At 36.7% G+C, this 22,140-nt stretch overlaps 1 protein-coding gene across 2 annotated transcripts in view; it reads right to left on the bottom strand.

Moving 5' to 3' along the window:
• LOC138693319 (oxysterol-binding protein-related protein 9) overlaps positions 1-22,140 on the bottom strand; it is a 443,401-nt gene that overhangs the window by 392,821 nt on the left and 28,440 nt on the right. For both annotated transcript variants that reach the window (XM_069817209.1, XM_069817210.1), the window contains exons 2-3: positions 18,427-18,627; positions 3,541-3,642 (exon numbers count right to left, since the gene is read on the bottom strand). In XM_069817209.1, coding sequence (XP_069673310.1) covers positions 3,541-3,642; positions 18,427-18,627 — 303 coding nt within the window. The remainder of the gene's footprint in view (positions 1-3,540; positions 3,643-18,426; positions 18,628-22,140) is intronic.

Here is a 22,140-nt window from a genome sequence, read left to right on the forward strand (position 1 = left end):
CCTAGACTTTCATATGTAGCTAACTGTAAATCATTATTATTAAGTTTTATCATAATTATTTTGTTATAAAATAGATACTAACACACGTTTAAATATGATACGAGCCTAAATCTGTACTGTATATTGACGTAATTTAAAGTATAATATAGGCCTAAGCCTAAATCAAAGTAAGCTTTTCTGTCCTCTTTTTCTAACAATGTCCTCCTTTTTTAAGCTTTGTGTCCTCTTTTTTATCGATGTGAATCTGGTCACCCTATACAGCGGGGAACATCCTATCGAAATCATTTAACATCCCTTGTAGACACTTTAATTCCGCGTTGGTAAAAGACTGAAGCAACGTCTTAAAACTTTAGAATTTAAAGTAAGGAGTCCCAATATACCATGCATATATTTTAACATCGGATTTTCTTAAATAGATAAATACTATATAATATTAGAAATGAACACAACATACCTATCAACATTTCATGTAAATTAGTGCGAATTAATTATCTACTTAAACTGTGCAGGTGAAATATTTTAAGTTTCTATTTTTGTATATAAGTAACTCAGAAAATTTAAGGTTGTTTCTTTAGTGCATATTAAATTAGTTGGGTGTATGTTAAATAATTTTTATTGAAGTAGGCTATGTCTTTGGAATAATGGTTTAAGATAATTAACTATGTACCATTAATCGAAACACAATAAAGGGACTGAACTATTACGAAACGCGTAAAACATATGTATAATGAGAAAGTATGTGTCAACTTCATTTTTTGTTTCGTTAAGACAGTTTAATTATGCTGCTAATAGTTTTTCTCTATTTACACTTTTCACGTCCTCCCCTTTCTTGTTTCATTGTCTTCCTTCCTCTCTTACTCCAATTTTCTTACCGCTATTTTAAACTTTTAAATTGTTTCTTTCATCGTATTTTGTTACTAATCTATTATTTCGCCCGTTTTCATGTATTATCAGTAGAGCCCGGATTCAGATTCATTTATAAAGCTTGAAATATGCATGCAAATATGCTCTATAAGATCATAAAATATGCACGTAATATGCAATATAAATTTCGAAAAACAACAATCCGTAAGTTACATGTTTTTACTTTTAAATGAAGTAAAAAGATGGAAAAACCTCAATGCAAGCACAATTTGTTGAACGTTGTGTAAAACATTGCACAGATATGGAATTAAAAATGAACCGAGTGTTGGTAACAGTTCTCCTCCATGTAGGCAACAAACTTCGCAGTAAGACTGTTCACAAGTAGCATACATTTAGGCGTTCGTGTTTACTGCACATGCGCAATGCATTGTATCTTGAACTTGACAAAATTAGGTGGTCCAAATTTTGTTTCTGGGTCTGTACATTGCAATAAAATACAATTAAACAACTTGGGTTTCAGTAATGTTACTTAAGTAAGCCTATAAAATTTCTATCTTTTAACCACTTAAGGCTGAGAATAATTGCAGAAAACTATGAATGTCATCTTTATGTTTTCCATGGTGAAGCTGTTACGCCTATCAGAAAAGTGATTTTTGTACACTGAGAATATTCTCTCCATACCACAAGAAATCGAAGGTTAGTGGTTAACTAAATATTACTTGTATCGACGCTCTTCTATTTCTGCTGCTTCGCCACTTTCCGGTAACAATTTTGCTATCTTACAAACGGAATGGATCCAGAATTTTTTGCAAGCACTAATTTAAACTTTTCAGAAACGTTTTTTTCAATTCCATATCTTCCAGGGTCAACGCATCAATAACATTTTGAACCAAGAACAAGGACTCTTGCAGTGGAGAACACTGTTCCATTTTTCTTATTGTTTCAGATAGACTGACTCACTTGGCACTAAAATAAGCTAAGTATAATACCACGTTTCCAAAGGGCGTGAATAATTCCTTATTCATAAAGCTTCGGACAATATTACTGATTATCCCATTTTTTACTATGACACAAAATATACATCACAATATGTCCATAATATGCTACCTCTAAACTGAAATAGGAAAATATGTATGTAATGGAAACAAATCTTAAAATAAGCAATTATATGCGCTAACAAATTTGCGTTAAGTGAGTACTATTGTCATGATAATTGAAGGAAACTATATTTGCATATACTAAATTAGCTTGCATGAGATATGTATTTTGCAAATCCGGGCCCTCCTTATCAATGTTTCCATTCAATTTACTATGTTTTTAAACTAAATCATATGAACGCTCATTTTCTGTAGGTTTAGGCCTACATAGGCCTATTTATCACCTTTTATAATTTAAATAGAGAACATGTGTATTCATGTGATTCGAAATATTCATACATTTTTCGCCAGAGACTAAGAGAAACTAATATAATCAGACATTTTAAAGAAAGTCAAGCGACTATACTCGTATAGCGTATCCGGGACGGCAGGTCGCACTGGTAGTCGAAATGAAAAACACAAACAAAAGAACACTACATACATACATACATACATACATACATACATACATACATACATACATACATACATACATACAGTCAACCTAGATGGCAAGTTGGTATAGCGCTGGCGTTCTATGCTCGAGGTTGCGGGTTCGATCCCGGGCCAGCTCGATGGCATTTAAGTGTGCTTAAATGTGACAGACTCATGTCAGTAGATTTACTGACATTTAAAAGAACTCCCGCGAGACAAAATTCCGGCACATCCGGCGACGCTGATATAACCTCTGCAGTTGCGAGCGTCGTTAAATAAAACATAACATTTACATACATACATACATACATACATACATACATACATACATACATACATACATACATACATACATACATACATACATACATACATACATACATACATACATACAATATGCAGGGTCAACCGTAAGTGATGTCATTAATTTCAGCTGGTTATTGTTTGAGATATTTTAAAGAAAAAACTTTAATAAAATGTTGCTCGTTTTTGCTTCCTTTTCGAGATAAAAATTATTTTACATGAAGCATTTCATTATGTGTTTTGGGAAAGTCATTGATTTAATTTCCAACATGCTCAGTCAATTTAAGAGAGCAGTGTATTATGATAATAATTATTAAAAGAATTTGAGTTTTGTCCTTTAAATGTGCATAAATTTGATCCGAACAATTGTAACATTTTAAAATTTCTTTGCAGAACGAAAAGTCACATTTGTTCCGATCAAATTTCTGCACATTTAAAGGACAATACTCAAATTCTTTCAATCATTAATTATCACAATACACTGCTCTCTTCAACCGACTGTGCATTCTGGGAATTCAAACAATGGCTTTCCCAAAACACACTACGAAATGTTTTATATAAAACATTTTTTATCTGGAAAAGGAAGCAAAAACGAGTAAAATTGTATGAAACTTTTTTCTTTGAAATATCTCAAAGAATAACCCCCTGAAATTATTACATTACTTACTGCTCACCCTGTATAGCTACAGTAGACTACATTACATATAATTCGTTAACTAGTCAATTCCATTCTTAGCGTATGCAGTCTTAAGATTACACTTGCAACTAACGTATGTGGAATAAAATAAGATTATGGTCTTACCTTGATCTGATCGATGAGAATTTGTAGGTAGGCATCTGCTTCAACAAGCTTCTTATCGAACTCGTGGACTGTGGGTGGCGGTTTGCTGGGGTCCCAGCGCATCTGGAAACGCAATACGAAACCTCCATTCCATATCAAAGTATTGAGCAAGACACATAGACCTAACATTATCACAACAAGCAGCAATAGAAGTGAAAAAATAAAATACGATGCAGAAACATGCAAATGTTTAAAATTAAACTAAATAGTGATTTCTGTTGAAAGGTTCGCTGAAGTTTAATCCTAAATCTAATCTAATCTAATCTAATCTAATCTAATCTAATCTAATCTAATCTAATCTAATCTAATCTAATCTAATCTAATCTAATAATAATACTAATAATAATAATGAGAATAAGTTAACAGAAAGTAACCAGAATCGAAAAAAGTAATTTCATTCTTGATCAGATTTTGCAAATAACATTTCTGGATATTCTTCAAGATGAACTTTTTAACTTCAGTTTCCAGAGGCATTTATTTACAATGCGAAATACTGCTATATGTACAGTATTACATGGTTCAAGCTTTATACAGAAAACTTACAACAGATTCCGAACAGCAGTGTACAGTCCATCAAAGTGGCTTTCAAATGTTTTAGGACCATGGCTCCATTAACCTCGACATAAATTTGCGCGGCTTTACCTATATCAAAATTTATCTTTTAATATGAAGTGCAATGTTTTACATTTTCATTCTGGTTTATCCAATGAACACACTTTGCACCCCTCCACAAATGAGAATGCCTATCTCTACGTGTATATTTATAAAGACGAAGTCTGGAGGAAACATAAACTGAAATATGAAGAAATTAATTAGTAGTCACTCTCAGTTTGTTATCATGGGAAAAGATTATAAGACTTAGAAAAAAATACGAGGTCTGTCTAAAAAGTATCCGACCTTTAGCCAGAAAAAATATTTCAAATACCTGACGGGGTTGGGACCCTAATCCCCTTCAAAGTAGGCCCCTTGTGCTTGCACACACTTAGCCCACCGATCCTTTCACTGCCGGAAACACCTCTGGAAGTCTTCTTTTGGAATGGTGTTCAGCTCCGTCGTCGCATTCCGCATTATCTCTTCTCTACTCTCAAAATGGGATCCTTTCAGTGGTGTCTTCAATTTTGGAAACAACCAGAAGTCGCAAGGAGCCAGGTCTGGAGAGTAGGGAGGTTGGTGAACGGTTGTAATTCCATGTTTGGCCAAGAAAGTGTGTATCAATTGGGATGAATGTGCGGGGGCGCTGTCGTGATGCAAGTGCCAGTTGTTCGCCGTCCACATGTCTGGTCTTTTGCGCCGAACTGCATCACGGAGTCGCCGGAGAACATCGTGATAGTACTCCTTTGTCACCATTTGTCCTTCCGGTGCGTATTCGTGATGCACAATTCCACGGACATCAAAGAAAACAGTCAGCATCACCTTGATTTTGCTTCGCACCTGCCGCGCTTTCTTCGGCCTTGGAGACTCGGGATGCTTCCATTGCGACGACTGTCTTTTTGTTCCTGGGTCGTACCCGTACACCCATGACTCATCTCCAGTTATCACGGTGTTCAGAAACCCAGGATCAGTGTTGGCGGTGTCCAGAAGGTCCTGTGCAACGTCACGACGGAGGTCCTTTTGTTCCGGGGACAACAACTTGGGCAAGAATTTCGCAGCCACTCGGTTCATGTTCAAATCATCACGCAAAATTGCATGTGCAGAATCTTTACTCACTCCAACCTCTTCGGCAATCTCCCGCACGGTCAAACGACGATCTGCCATCACCAAATTTCGCACCCTCTCAACAACAGCTGCACTCCGAGCAGTTTGGGGCCTGCCACAACGCTGCTCACTCTCCGCTGATGTGCGGCCATCTTTGAATCGGTTGAACCACTCCTTAATTTGTGTTACACCCATCGCATCTTCCCCAAACACCTGCTGAATCTTACGAATTGTTTGACTTTGAGAATCACCAAGCTTTTGACAAAATTTGATGCAGTATCTTTGCTCAATTCGTTCAGTCATCTTGCGAGAAAACTAAATCCGACAAACACCTAGAACAGCACCTTACTTGGCGACCACCAGCCAGTGACTGGCACAAGCGAATGCGGTGAAAAAATTCAAGCATGCGCATTACAGTTCCTCCTTCCACCATGCACAGTGGCGCCGCCTTAGAATCACAACTTTACGCGGGAAAAATTAAGGTCGGATACTTTTTAGACAGGCCTCGTATATATATATGTATATGTATATATATACACATACAGGGTGTTTCAGATCACCCGTATCAGCCTTTTTTTTTCTCAAAAACTATATGATACTGGTTGTTCATAAAAAAAATTGATAACCAAAACCTATGTAAAGAATCGACTGGTGGTAATACAATTTCCCGTAACAAACCAGAAGTAGGGGTACCTGTGGTCAACTTACAAATTTCAAATGAGAACATGGGTCATTGAAGGTACCATTGGAAACTACTTTTAAAAAGAAACAACTTTTACTGAAACTTTTTTTTCTAACTTTTATTGTTTACTCACAAAGCAACAAAAAAAATGGTATCTCTGAGAAATTCTCTATGTTGTTTATGTTCGTACACTCTTCATAGTGTAAGTGTTCAAAATGTACGCTACCCTGTGCTAAACAATGTTCTGATCACCTACTAACATCTGTGACTGCATTTCAGCACAGTTGAGAGACCCACAGGCTTCTCTAATTCTTTGGTTCATGTCTTCTCTAGTTGTTGGACGCACTTGATAGACCATGTCTTAATTCTTTCCCAAAAGAAGAAGTCATTTGGAGTGAAGTCAGAAGATCGGGCTGGCCAAGCTACTGGTCCTCCTCGTCCTATCCTACGTTGGCTAGGCCTAAATTCGGCACTGTGTATGGTGTGCGATTCGATCTCGCAAACTTATTATTACTGGTTATATTGTCAAGCACACTATTGTCATTTTCATTTCAGATCTGATTATGGGTACACTGTTTACGAAAACGATTATAAACGTGAGAGTTTTCATGACTTCTTATAGTGAAGGCGCTGCTGATTCACCCGGTGCTACTTATATGACAGTAACAAAACGTTTTGCATGAGAAATATGCACAGCACTCTCTTCACGTTATTGCTGACTCCAGCGTTTCTGGCGCATGTCCTTGAGTACAATGCACAATCGGTGAGCATCTGTTGATAGTGGCTAAGAATGGTACCACCTCCTATAAACGTCACGTCAGCAATCTGCCAACCACAGTTGTCAGTCTTGCTGCTCAGGCTGCGAAAAAGTAAGATACTCGCACTTAACTTTCTCTACGCTAGCGTTCCTGCGGTGTGTCCTTGAGTACAGTGTCCAATCAGTGAGTTTCTGTTGCCACTATAGCTGAGAACGGTACCGCCTCCTAAATACACATCACATCAACAATATGTCAATCACAATTGTCAGCTGTATAGCATATAGACTGCTACAAACGTAAGACACTCGACACTTAAGGTTACCATTACTTATTTCATATGCCAAAAACGGTGGTGCGGCCTATAGTTTGCCTTCAGACTTTCTGTTGAACGGCTAGAGAGTCGACTTTCCACTCCAGAGTTTGCTTGAAATTTGAGTTAAGAGAAATTTGCAGAGGATTCAATAATTTTTGCTAAATTAATTTATAATTAAAAATATATGTAAGAAACGACCTGTTATTTACCTACATAAAGTCAAGTACTGTAAGAAATTAAACGTCTTTTCTTTAAAAGCATTCGTGTAAGAGAAATTAATCATACATATATTTATAACTAGAAAAAAAATTCTTGAGACGAAAAATTCAGAACTTCAATAAACCTACATGAATTGCTCTCAAGATTATCGCAACGCTAGTCTTCACCGATTAGTAAACAAGGTGTTAGAAATCTAGGTTACCAGCCAAATCCTGAAGCTTATGGTTTATGGTTACAATGTGCACCTTCATTGTCTGTGTACTTTGTACGAGCATAGGTCTACTTGGAATGGAGTATGCTTTAGACAGGGTACAGAACTTCTATAATGGAAGCTTTGGGACTTTCGAGGATAAAGAAAAGTCTTGTAAGAATGACGTTAATAATTTGACAAACTTTTATTTTATAATACGGTTATTTAAGTTACCTACTCCCTAATACATACAATGCAAAAAAAGTGTAATTTAATCGTACTTCATTTATATTTTATTGCTCAACTGAGCTCTTTCCGGGACGTCATTGAATAACATTACGAGAAAAGTTACAAAAGACAAACATTGATTATGTATGGTAAGCATTGTATGAGGCAGAAACATAGACATTACGACGAAGTGAAGAGAAACGACTAGAAGTATTTGAAATGTGGATATGAGAAGAATGAAGCGTGTGAAATGGACGGAAGGATAAGAAATTAAGCTGTGCTAGAAAGCGTGAGTGAAGAAAGAATGCTGCTGAAACTGATCAGGAAGAGAAAAAGAAATTGGCTGGACCACTGACTAATAAGAAACTCCTAGTGAAGGATGTACTGGAATAAATGGTGAACGGAAGAAAAGTTCTAAGCAGAAGATACATGGATCATATGCGGAAATTAAGAGGAAGGCGGAAAATAGGAAAGATTGGAGAATGCTGGGTCTGCAGTGAAAAACCTGCTCTTCAGCAGAACACTATGAATGAGCAGTGCATCCATTATTAACATACTTTTTAAGGCAGTAGGCTACAACATCTTATTCTAAATGGCATCGTTTGGTGCAATAGTAATACACGAAGCCAATTTTAATGCCAACATTTTAAGTTCAAGTGCAGGCTTATCATCTAATTGGAAGGTCTTCTTCCAACTCTCAGTTCTTACAAATATAGTTTCTTCTAGACGCTGGCCAATTTTCTGTTAAGTTTACTGTAGTAACATAGTCCGCGGAGCTACAGCCCTTTAAGGGCCCAGACCGACCAACATTTCGAAGCAGAGGTGGACGATCATCCAACCATAATGGAGGTATCGTGTGATTACCACGATAATCTCTCCAGCCGTTATAGCTGACTTCCGTAACCGGATTTCGCTACCCACCGTTGCTCCCTAAGACAAGAGCATCACGATGAGTGGGCACTGATCCTATATAGACTACTGGCCAAAATTTCATGAGAAAATTTCTTCCCTCATGAGGATTGAAACCAGCGCACATTCCACAATGCGAGTCCTAGACAGGATGCCTTAGACCACGACGCCATGGCGCGGGACAGTAGTACCATGCTTAAAACTGGAATTGACTGAACAACTTCAGAAAGTATTGCATGATAATAAGTTACATTCATAACATTCATAGTTTTAAATACAAATTTGAAAATAATTCAGAAACAGACGGCTTAAAACCTATAAGCAAAATGTTCACTAAGTAATAAAAAAGCTGTATTTTAAAATATAATAGATTTAATGCAATGATATTATTTGTAACCAGTGCAGCGAAGCGCACGGGATGGCTAGTTAAAATATAAAGTTTAATTAAGGTATATTATGTTCAATGGAAGATGAGTAGTTTCATACATGCAAACAGACACACAGAGATAAAAACAGACGGACAAAATGGCACAAAAAGACTCTATGAAGGATTGCGAACTCTCCTACGACCAAACACATCAACATTTTGATAGAGTCAGCCCCCCCCCCCCAGGTCATCTAAGAAGGATCACAAGCGAAATCAGAGAAAACTCGACACATATCGAGATCCCTCCAAAACACAGTGTCGAAATCTCCCCGATATATACCTTCATTAAAAAAAAATAATAATAATAACAGCATACCCGAAACAAAGATAATTGTTTGAGGGTAATCACTTTGGCGCCTTTATATACTAATCTGTAAAATGGATGTACAATAATTCGTGCATCTACTAATATCACGCATGCCCAGTCAAAGTACAATAAACTAAAGATTGTATCTTAGATTTCATGGCCGAAAAGAAAAGTGTAGCTCACATTTATTGTGTTTATTGCTTTCTGTGAACGTAAAACTTAAGTTGTAGCCACGAGATTCATTTATATAGGGATTAAAAATACAGTCGACACAGATCTCATGTAGTTCGAACTTTCTTCACTAGGAACAGTGCTCTCAATGGCTCTTAAAAGTGTCGAGATCTCCCAAAACGACCCTATTTGAAAGTCACAGCAATTTGCGTGTGCGCATTTTTCAGTACTTCAAAGTAATAAAGATCTTCCACAAATATCGTAGAATTTTATAAACTGGTGAGAATGTTTTCTATATTACAATTTTGAATACCGGTACGTGAAACTATTTCTCTATACAGTCTCTTGCCCATATTTTTCGGCATGTAGGCAATACTGTATTTTAAGGGATAACAGTGGAATTCAGGTGATCTTCGTATAGGGAAATCTCCCTACATACAAGTCAGATGCTTTACCCCTGCACTACTGCTGACTATGATAAATAAGAGAACAGTTAGTTATACGACAAAACTGCCTCCACAAATGATACGCACATCGGCTCAAGGAGCACAGGCTTGTATTTACGGCATTGTCTGTGAATGTACGGGACTCTATAATTTCAAAAAAAGTAGGGACAAGGGTTACACCCGGTATATCATAAGAAAATGTGTTTGGCATGTAAATAAAAAAAGTCAATAACATTATGTAATCAATAGGGTACGGATTTTTAGGTCGTTAAAATTTAATTTTAGGAGTCTACTAGGCTTAAAAGTGCAGGAAATAGTCTCTAAAAAATTGAAAATAGGCTCTAATAAAAATGTTTTCTTTAAAAACATATTCCAAATCATCAGGAGTTCACTTCTATAATTTAATAATTTTAAATGCTTATACACCATTACCACCACTACTACTTAAAGTACAAGAACAACAAATATCTACCTAGTTAGCCCTATAGGGTAAATGTTGGTAATATTGTGATATTAATAAATATTATGATAGCTCTTTTTAATAATTTTTTACAATTTTGCTGAGCGAGAGAAGGACCAGTTTTGTGCAGAAACTTGTCCAAGAACATTCCCTTAATACGTTGACGCAAAAAACCGATCTTCCTCTCGCTCAGTAAAATTGCAAAAAATTCTCATAATATTATTAATATCACAATATTACCAACCTTTATCCTACATAAACTAAACAATTAAATGTGAAAAATAAGTTTAAGACATAAATTCAGTACATAAACAAGTCAAATATAATCAATTTTTGCCAAGCCCTGCCCGTTAATGTTCATAATTAGCATCACAATAAATTACTAATATTTTTTTTCTAAATTTTCAACCAAAAAGTAATGCCGTCTGTGACTCGACACAAATTTGTATGCTGAAAATGAACGCTCCACATCTACTGAGTAACAGGAGCGTATTTAAATTTTGACACTAGTTGGACAGGAATGTTACATTGTAAATCCTTGTTCTTCCCTGCTAAGATATGTGAAGCGGTACGCAGATTCTTCAGTCTTACATTTCTCTGCAGAACTGGCTCCAGTCTATCCCGTACTTTATTTCCAACAGAACCAGGAATACATTTCGAATTTAAAATGCAAATTTTCGAAATAAGAATGGGTGTTTTGACCTATTAGAGATAAAACATATTTAATAGGTCAAAATAGGCGTTGTCGTCAAAATAGGCATTTCTAGGTGTTATTAAAATACCAATTTAGGCATAGTTTTGTATGAAATGTGTACTTGTAAGTTTTTATGAACTTATCTTTTAAGGATTAAAATACGTTTTTACCTAAAATCCGAAGTCTAGTAATCAAATATCAAATTACATCCCTTAACTTGTCCTTTGCCTGTGTAAAGGTCTTGGAAATTAACACGTGTTGTCGTTGTAATGTAACGTTAAATTAACTGTAGAAGCTGACAATTTTCGAAACAGGAAAACAATAAAGGAGGGAAGTGGCGTAAATTACACTTTTAGAACCCGACTAAAATAGCCATAGCAGTATTGAGGTTAATTACCACATAAAGAACTGGCTTCTATTGCGCCACCCAGTCCCATACCTAATAAACAAGGTTCGCTATAAATAGGTGATCGGACCTGAAAGGGTACAGACCACAGACAGTAAGACACGCAGGCACACGTGGGGATCTATAAGTGGTACAACGTACCTATTCCTGACATTTGCTAAAATAAAGTCGCCTCCACCACTACGACTGCAGCTACTGAAATATGAATACGATATCATTATAAAATCGATAAGACACTGAAAAAGCTTACGATGGGAACACCACTGCACTACTGTTCTGGAAAGCTCGGCATGTTGCATAATGTTCAATATTGAATTCTGAGTACAGTTTTCCAAATAACTTTACAAGCTGTGAACTTAACGAAATTTACTTTATTTTTCGCGAATGAATACATTCGATTTCACAAACATTCTTAAGCTCGACATTTGTGTAAAATTTCGACAAGTGAATAACGGCAGGTGAAGGGCCCCGCCATTGGACAAAAAAATTATCAGAATGGATGTTGATGCTTTGAGTATTCGGCTAACAATATGCCGCTAACAGTTTTGCTGTAAGAATTTCATGTAAAAAATAAGTATACAGAAAACCTGAATAACAGACAAATATTAAAGAATGTCTGACTTCATCAGAATGAAAGATGACACATTTCTCAGGCAAACAACAAGTCAATGAAGACGATTTGAAATGTTACGTTTTTCTTAGTCTAGAAAGCGCAGTAAGTTCCCGAAATTTATTAGACGCAATATGTGCTGTCTTGCAAAAGGTAGGATATAATAGTATCTACTGGAGCGTAAAATACACTCCAGAGGGTAACAGGTGCAGCTGAAGTTCAAATCTCATCAAACGCGATAGGCAGAGCTTTACTACACACAATATTCCAGTCATGTTACAAGTATTAATAAAACAATAAACGAGAAAAAAATATAAGCTTAATGAAGTAATATTTTACAATTTATGTCAATTCTCTGATGTCCCCTAAGTGCTTCTCATAACACTACCTACACTCATTTCTGCAATAAAATACTGTGTAAGAGACAGTCTTGTTTAAGTTCTAACAGGGGTATTCAAAACCTATGCGGTGTCATATGGAAACTCCAAACCTGAGTTATGCTTACAAACAATTTTAGCCAACGCGTAGATAAAGCAAGAAATCTTTTTACATCCTAAGTTTCTGAACAAGAAATCTAGAATTTTTGATGCCTAATATCCTACTTCCAATATTTTTTTAGCATGGAACGTACACATTTGGCAGCTACTACATTCTAAGTTCTTTAATACAGAAGAAAAATATTCCAAGAGCATTGGCATTTTTTAATCTACGCAACTTTCTGCATGTAGCCCACATAGCGGGAGACCCCTCTCTTCTTCTAGGGCAGGTCTGATTGCAGCAGTGGAAAATGCTCGTTGAAAATATGAAGGTCTCTCGTCCATAGAGTGCGTCATAAACCTTCAGAATTATTTCTCGAAGTCAATAATGTCATTGTATTCTGTAATGCTGTGCAGGGACTTATGGAAGCCATAAATATTCAACACTCACTGGATCAATGGAGGTTGGTTTTGGTTGCTTCAACGTTAAGAAATAATGTTGTGTTACTGCATAACAGCAGCGTTATGCCATCGGTTTCAGTTGGCTATGCAATGCAAATGAAAGAGACATAAACATGAAAGATTTTTTTTTAACTGCATCAATTACGATAAGTATAAATGGCAAATATGTGGTGACTTTAATACAGCTGCGATCGTATTTAGTCTGCAATAAGAGTACACCAAGAACTGCTATTTCCTATGGGAAAGCCGGGCTAAAAATTCGTGCTTCATGGGGAAAGATTGACTACTTCAACACAATCTGGAGCCAAGAACTAAGAATATTGAACAACAGCTATTCATTGAATCTAACAAGATCTTGCTCCCTCCTCTATAACTGACGCTGGGAATCGTCAAAAATTTTGTAAATGCACTGGATCGCGATACACCAGCATTTAGATACTCTGTCTCGAACAAGACGATTTTGTCTCGGACCGTCTGAGACAAAACCGTCCTGTCTTAGGCAATGTCCGATGCAGTATACTGCAGGCCTAAGGAAGACATTCTCATCGGACTGTCAGACAGATCTTTTCGAATGAACATTTTTGGTGAAGTTTAGGGGAATAAAGTAAAAATTACTTGGGAATCTATCCGAGCGATTACCTTAAACTTCAAAGGGAACAATCGCGTCTCAAACTATATGGTAACTGTGTATAACGTCTGGCCCGTGGCAGAGTGGTTAGTGTGTGGCGACCCAGGTTCGATCTCCTTCTGGGTCGCGAGGGAATTTGTGGACAAAACGAGAGCGAGGGGTTTTTCTCGGGGTTCTCCCATTTCCTCCCATCATTAGTATCATCATTCAACCAATACTACACAATCAACCTCATTGCGAGAGGTCCCGAGCTAGGTCTCCAGAACAAATAAAAAAATGGCTGAAAGCTGTATACATTCATATTTAATAAACACTATTATTGTAAACAATGTTAATGGCCTATGCGGTATATATTAATAAATATACGTAATTTTCTTCTCAACAACAATCTCATATTTGAAGTATTTACAATAACAAGACAAGAAAGTGTCCACATATACTAATTCTTTCGACACATTAGAGTTAATATTTTTTAAAATCCTTTTACATAGAAGGAAACTACGATCATCTTTCATGCAGTTAATGAATACGCCTCCATATCAATTGTGTGCATATGACATTCTATTTACATATCCCCATCTAATAATTAGATAATATCAAACGAGTCAAGTGGATGAAACTCTTTATCGTGTATCGTATCAAATATTGGATGTCGATTCTAGTAGTCAAATCAAAGAAATGTAACACACAGGTAGGATTGGAAGAGGTGTGGCTATACATGTTCTTTCTTAGCGTGGAGCAAACAGTACAATGATATGAAATACAGACAAATAGCAAAAGAAGTATGGAACTTGTATCGCCATAGAGTTTCATTTACATTAGCGCTAAAAATCTCATAAAACGGGTACTAGGTGACCATTTTGTATGTGGAACGTAAACAACGACGCTGCAACCTTATGTTATTACTCTGTGGGAAAGAGAAAGACATAGTCTATGACTAGAGTAAGATAGGATCGCACTGCACAGGTGACGTAACAGCGGCGCGCAGTGTATTAGTATAAGCAAGTGCCGTTCCACAAACAGAATGATCGGGTTATAGGTGCAAAACATATACAAATCGTAATCAAATAAATTCAATTCCAGCCGAATTATAAATTTACTTATTAATGCAGTAGGTACGTAAAAAGTATGATAGAAAAAGATGAATGTTTAAGGATACTTAAGTGTAGTAGCTTTCCTTAGAAATATCCACCAGACATTCACACAGACGTCGCAATGTGTGGGGCGGCGTTGGAGAAGACGACTAAGTCTCCTTTCAACAGTGCGATCTCAACTTCATCATCTATCTACATAAACATTAATTTTTTGGTCCTACAGAATTATCTCTGATGGTTACCATTATTTTGTTATTAATGACGGAAAATTTGCTCCGGCGCCGAGGATCGAACTCGGGAACCTCAGTTCTATGCACTGGGTGCTCTAACCATTGAGCTACGCCGAAGTTCAACCCACCGCACCGGATCGAATCTTCCTCCTTTGGTTCTTTTCCTGTTAGTGATGACTGTTCATTTAATATATACCGTACAGTATATATGTCAATATGTAAGTCGAACATAGAGTAAGGCCACTAAAGGGAAAAGAACCAAAGGAGAAAGATTCAATCCGGTGCGGTGGGTTGAACTTCGGCGTAGCTCAGTGATTAGAGCATCCAGTGCGTAGAACTTGGGGTCCCAAGTTCGATCCTCGGAGCCGGAACAAATTTTTCTCCATTAATAACAAGTGGTTCATCATCTATGCCAGAGTCCATCAACTTGGCGTAAAGGCGTAAAGGTTTTATAGGTCGGCAGCACACTGCATCGAACATTCTGTCTCGGACAGGACGGTTTTTGTTTCGAACCATTGGATGTGATGGTGATATCTTTACGTGTTATGATGGCTAGAACATCACAGTCGGGAAAACCGTCCTGCACGCCTGTAATTTTGTGACACATAGAGAAAGAATGCTTTCTATTTATAGTGGAAAAAAGACGCAGTAAGGTGATTAGTTTGTTATAAAATACTAAACAAAATATCATAAAAAGATATTTAATTAACGGCATAAGTCATTGTGTTACTCCAAGAATTTTGTTAAATAGCCTATATACAAAAAGCACGCATATCTGCAGTTGAAAACTTTTAAACGTAAACTTCACAATGAAGATGAAAACTGATCGCGCTAGTGTTGATAAACTGAGCTATAAAATAGCTTACTATCGTTTGCCATGCCAACGGGCGAATGTCGGGTAGAGAATTTCTGCGTGCGCCCTAGAGTATTGTCAGTTGAAGATCTCTGATTTATGCGGAATTTGTCTTTCTTTAAAACTTCCTTAAAGTGTACAAACAAATTACAGTCACACGGTGACAAGTCGGGACTGTAAGTTGGATGGCCTAGAGATCTCTGCTGTTAAGAATTGAATCGCCGCTCGCTGGTCACCTTTGGACAGATTTGGAATAACACTAGCGCCTGACATCTAGACAGTTCCTCAATTCCGAACTATTCTCGATTGCTCTACACAAAGCAACTATGAAATCACAGACGACATGACAGAAAACCATTTGAGACCGGGCAAACTTGTTTCATTTGATCATGCTCCGTATGTCTATTCGATGAACAGCTGAAGGGGAACGCATATCCGTCTCATGTCAGCAAACTAATCTTTTGGTTACACGTGAGCTACGTTGTTTCTAGGAAAATCAAAAGATCTAATTCTCTTACGTCTCTCAATACTATCATTTTTGGCCACAGTCATTAATACGAGCAAAATTCTATGATGACATTACTAGGAAGAAAACAGCACAGAAATCAGTTACGAGGAATTGCATTTCTGTTTTATAAATCTAGCATTATTTTATATGAAAGATAGCGACTGTTTTACGACTGTAGGAGAAAGAAAGCTTTAAAATGGCATATGAATTATTGAAATCGTGTACCAGATATTCCGCATTTTCTATTCATTCTTTGCAAGGTAATAAAACATTTTATAACCGCCTTTAAAACATGCCATGAATCATATAGAAAAGCGCATCATCGCTTCAAACTCAGACGTGGTATTAAAGTGATATATTCAAATTACTTCGCCAATCAGCAGTCACGAAGCTATCACTTTTGTACACAGCGAAAACTTGACTAAATAATAATTAATCCGGGAATATGAAGCGCGTCACAAACTGAAGTCTACGTTTCAGTCACGAGGGTCATTCCATACTAACAAGGACATGAATGTCAATTTCTAAACTATTAATTTAATTTAATCTTGCAGACTGAAAGAACCACTTACTCTTATATTATATAAAAACAGATTAGACATGTATAATTGAGTTTTCTTTTCCCGTGCTCTAAACTATGCATGTTATTATTAGGGGGGGACATGTAAATAGAATGTCATATGCACACAATTGATATGGAAGCGTATTCTTTAACTGCATGAAAGATGATCATAGTTTTCTTATTTGTAAAAGGATTTAAAAAAAAATAGTAACTCTAAAGGCTAGTTCACAATAAACCGGAAACGAGAATTGGAACGGAAACGAAAACGGTAAAATTGTTAAAATGTATACATTTAAATGTGAGCATTCACAATTAACGAAAAGCTTCCCGGAGCCCGAGATCGGGAACGGAGCGTTGGCCAAGTTTCAACTTTGGCGTTCACGTTTCCGATCACAGCCCACTAGATTCATTCTATTGCCATCTAAAAGCTATTTTGTCGTCGTATATTTTGTAGCAAGAATACCGTGACATAACCTATGTATTATTTTGTTCTGTGCTGTGCATCATGGAGCAAGTTTTATTTGATGAGATTCTAATATTGAAATCCTCACGTTTACGATAAGCGGCGCGCCTAGTATAAAAATGAGAAAATGAAGGAGAATACGTGGCTTTCAATAGCTGCGTCTTTGAACACCGATCGGAAGCGAATCATATTTTATTAGTGTATTGGTTGTATTGCACACTACATATTCACGCTTCAATTCAATAACTAGTGTTGTGTTCATTTTTATTCTATTACAAATGTTTCTTCTCTAATTATTTTACGTTATGGTAGACTTAAAATAGGTTGTGATAATAAAGATGCATGGGCACATTTATAGTACCGTACCTAATGAAATGTTTCAGTTGAAATTTCGAAGTTGGTTAACCTGTGTTTATGTAGGCTGCCTTGTACTTATGAGAGAATGCCATTGGTCAATTATACACAAATAACATCAGAATGCGTAATATCGACTTCACATATCGTTACTGACATACATATCGATATGCATAGTCGTCTACGTTCTCGGTTTATTGTGAATCAAAAATTTTCATATTCACGTCCTCTGCTTCTCGTTTTCATTCTGGTTCTCGTTCCCGGTTTATTGTGAACCAGCCTTAATGCGTCGAAAGAATTAATATATATGGACACTTTCTTGTCTTCTTATTGTAAATACTTCAAACCTAAGATTGTTACAGTTGCTACAGTTCTACGTAATCTACACGTATATCGTCGTTGTTCCTGCAATAACTCCTATGTGCAAAATATAATTTTTTTTCAGTAGGAAGAAAAAACACATTTATTCATCCTATGGCAGCCGTACATAGGAGAGTGTGAATTCTTACATTTTCGAAACAAAGAAATATAATTACAACATAGGAGATTTTATTATTTGCTGTATCATTATTTAAGTTATTTAATAGAGCAAAAATATGAAAATCGATAAATATGTCACATAGCAGTTATTGCAGCAACAACGACGATATGCAAGCGGTAGTTCAAATGGAATATTTTAACAACTGATAGTACGTAACTTACTCTGTGCGCATGCCTAAGGATGGTATCTTCTAGGGCTCGAATCCATTTTTCCCGCTCCTCTGCACCTCGTGCTTGGAAATGGAATGTTTTGCCGTCAACGGTGATGGTGAAGGTGCTGTCGTCTTCGTCGTCGATGCCTATAACGGCGCCCCTCAATCGAACGCATCCCCGTCGCACTCCACGCATCATCTTTTCTCTCGTCTGGAATAAAGACAATAGAATCATTAATCAATGTACAGCTATTTAATGTATTAATTACGCTGAAAATTATATTAATAATTATGAAAGTGATATAATTAACTCATTTAAACTGTAATAATAATCATGAGTATAGGAGAAAAACAATAGTAAACCCTCACTTCTAGATTTTTGAAATTAAGAATTCAAGCGTATGGCGATAATTGTGCTGCTATCTATCGCCATATTCTTGAATTTGTAATTTTATATAAGTTGATGCGTATTTATTACCTGTACTTTTTTTACGGATGAACCCTAAGACTGCCATTGCTATTTAAAACCTGAGATGTTGATACAGCGTCGTAAAATAACCCAATATAAATTGTGCTGCCAACTATCGCCATATTCTTGAACTTCTATGCAGGTTTATTTTTGCACTTCTTTTTTCCCTGACGAGCCCAAAGCCTAGCACTGCAGCCTCAGATGGATTTATTGTGCCTTGCTACTGTTTAATTTAGATATGATTGTTGAGTTAGAACGGCCGCTTTCTTTGTCGATATCGTGAATGAGCTACGAGTATGTTGCGTCATCTGTCGATTCAAGCTTTGTACGCTCACGGTTCTCTACACCAATTGCACCACCTCATACTAATGGTTGGGTGTGATTTGAAGGCATGTCATTTTGTCGCTGTGACAGGTTTGTCACTGGTTCCGACTGTGACTACACTTCCAAAATCACAGCTTCGAGAATCGCCATCTCGATATGTGACTCCTAGCGGTGGGGACGCTTCCAGGTTATAAGGTCCATAACAAAATGTCCACAAACTAAATAGTCCAACATTTCAAGTCCTACACACTATTTGTCCATGGAGTGAAAATGCCCAACATCTATGTGGTCCACAGTATTATAAAGCCCATCATACGAAAGGTCCATACAAAAAGGTCCAACATACAAAGTTGTTCAACAAAAATGAGTTACTAACTAACCTCCCGACTCTGTTGTCAGACAGGAACTTGCTGGAGTTCATAACGAAGAAATAAGTCTTCCACAAAGAAATGCAGTAATCGGAATGGTTTCTTGTCAGCAGAAGCTAAATCGTCCTCCACTTCCTCAATCAATAAGGGAGATTGACATTGTTGAACCCTACAACCAAACATTGAGGAGAGAAAATTTTATGTTCTTTGATTCAGGTGTTAATGATGAAGGACAAGGTTAATGTTTGCCACCGATAGAAATTTAGAACTTTTGGCTGCCAGTGACACGATTTTCAGTGATGGTACGTTCAAGACTGTACCAAATCAATTCTTTCGGCTTTTCACAGCACACATTTAAATGTCATTTGCAATCCTAAGTATACAATGTATGATTTTTAAATCGCCAATATGAACGCTTGTCGACTGACATTCCCTCAGGCAGCAGTGAGTGGATGTCTTTTCCACTTCAATCAAGCAATATGGAGAAATGTAGTCAACACGGGTCTGAAGGCACAATATTTGGATATTGAGAACCCTGAAGTAAGAAACCAAATACAGGAAATTATGGGAATGCCGTTTATTCCGCTAAATGACTTGCAATTTGTTTGGGATTTATTAAATAAAATATCTGTGGACGATATCTTGAACTTAGCATCTTACATTGAAATTACATATATTACTGGTTATCCAGCAAGAGGTCAAAGGCAAGCAGTTCCCCCTAGATTTTCTCCTGCGACATGGAACGTCTATGAATTAGTAATTAGTGGCAGACAGCGTACGAATAATGAGGTTGAAGGAGTCCACTCTCAATTCCAACGACTTGTGGTGGCACATCACGTGAACATTTGGCGATTCATTAGCCATTTGCAACAATAGCAATCGGAAACAGAACATTTAAGTAACCCAGGTCCTTGGTGGACATACAAATATTATGCAATCAGTAAATAAATGGTATATCAATAATGAATTTTCAACATTGTCGGTAATTACCAAGATTACTAAGATAGGAATGAAATTTTTCGATATCTTACCTTTGAGCGATATCATACCATATGAAATTATATAGTGACCCTCAAGATAAACAATAGATGTATCTTTTGTATTACATACGTAATATGTATAACATAATTGAAATTACATTAAATTTCTCGGCACTTTCCTTGCACTTTTCCTTGTCGGACATTTTAGGGAAATGGAAGAATTTATTTGTGGACATTTTTAAATGTAGGACATTTTTAAGAAGAGGACTTGCTGAAAGTGGGCTTTTCAGGTATGGACATTTTTATGCCATGGACGAATTTTCTACGTGGACATTTATAAACGTTAGACATTTTCGTAGAAAGGACCTATTGCAAAGCGGACCATATCTCACTTAACCGTGGGGACTGATGTAGACTATGTATATTTGATGACTCGAGAGTCCAGACAACAGCAAGTCAGAAGATTAACTTGAAGGGTAACATAACTGGGATCTAATTAATTTTCGTCCCACTCAAAGGTTAACGTCGGCAACACCTTGATAGTGATGCTATACACTCGCTATATTTTTATAATGATCATTCGTAAACATTCTTGAGCCAAAACATCGCGATAACAGAGTTCTGAACGTGTTTTGTTCTCAGTATATACTCCGCGCTAATCACTATTGGTGATATAAGACATCGCACCGGTATACCAATCAATTCACAGAAGAGCGATAAACATAAACATCTGTCGGCCCGTGATGAGAAACATTCACAATCGCCAAGAATCATCCGAACACAAAAATCACACTGTGAGAAAAGGCACTGCTTTTACACACACACAAAAAAAAAACATCCATGCCTCTGCTATTAAAAATTCAAAATCATTAAATTTTGTATAAACTACAGTTTATCATTGCAAATAAAGTTGGAAATGGACCATTTTCTTATTTAATAGTATCGATCTGTGCATTTATACAGAGTGAACTAAAAAATAGAGAGTATGTGATTCTGATCTTTAAGACTTAAAAACTACATTCGTAGAGAGTATAAAACGGTGCTGAAGTTCATGGGAAAGAATAAATATGAGTGGACTTTAACATGATTACTGGTCTATTATAATTCTAATTTTTGCCACTGGCATGATACATTTAAGTACAGCCTTAGACACAAAAAATGGCCGCTTTCCTGTAGCGTAAATTTGTAAGTTCACTTCGGGCAGCGCCTGGTTCACACGACTAGGGAAAGGATGTTTATTTTGCACCTAATTTACTCCATGAATATATCTTCGGTATAGATTATTCATAATACTTAACCTATAAACAGGCAGAAAAAGCAAGAAACAAACAAAACAAAGGAAAAATAGAGCGGAGTCATGCATAAGAAATTCCTTCAAGGTGTAAACCTAAGCTCTCACGGAATCAAGCGAAGTCTTCCGAAGGGGACTTTTTTTGTCTAAGGCTGTACAATATACATTGACAGTTGTGTAGTCATCTGTCCGAAGTTTTCACTAGAAGATCAAATCAAAATTTGGTGCTGCTAATTAACATGGTCTAATAGCAGATTAATTTGTAATGCAACTCCTGTGTCAAAATATAAAC

Source organism: Periplaneta americana, chromosome 17, assembly GCF_040183065.1.
Source record: "Periplaneta americana isolate PAMFEO1 chromosome 17, P.americana_PAMFEO1_priV1, whole genome shotgun sequence".
Taxonomy (NCBI): domain Eukaryota; kingdom Metazoa; phylum Arthropoda; class Insecta; order Blattodea; family Blattidae; genus Periplaneta; species Periplaneta americana.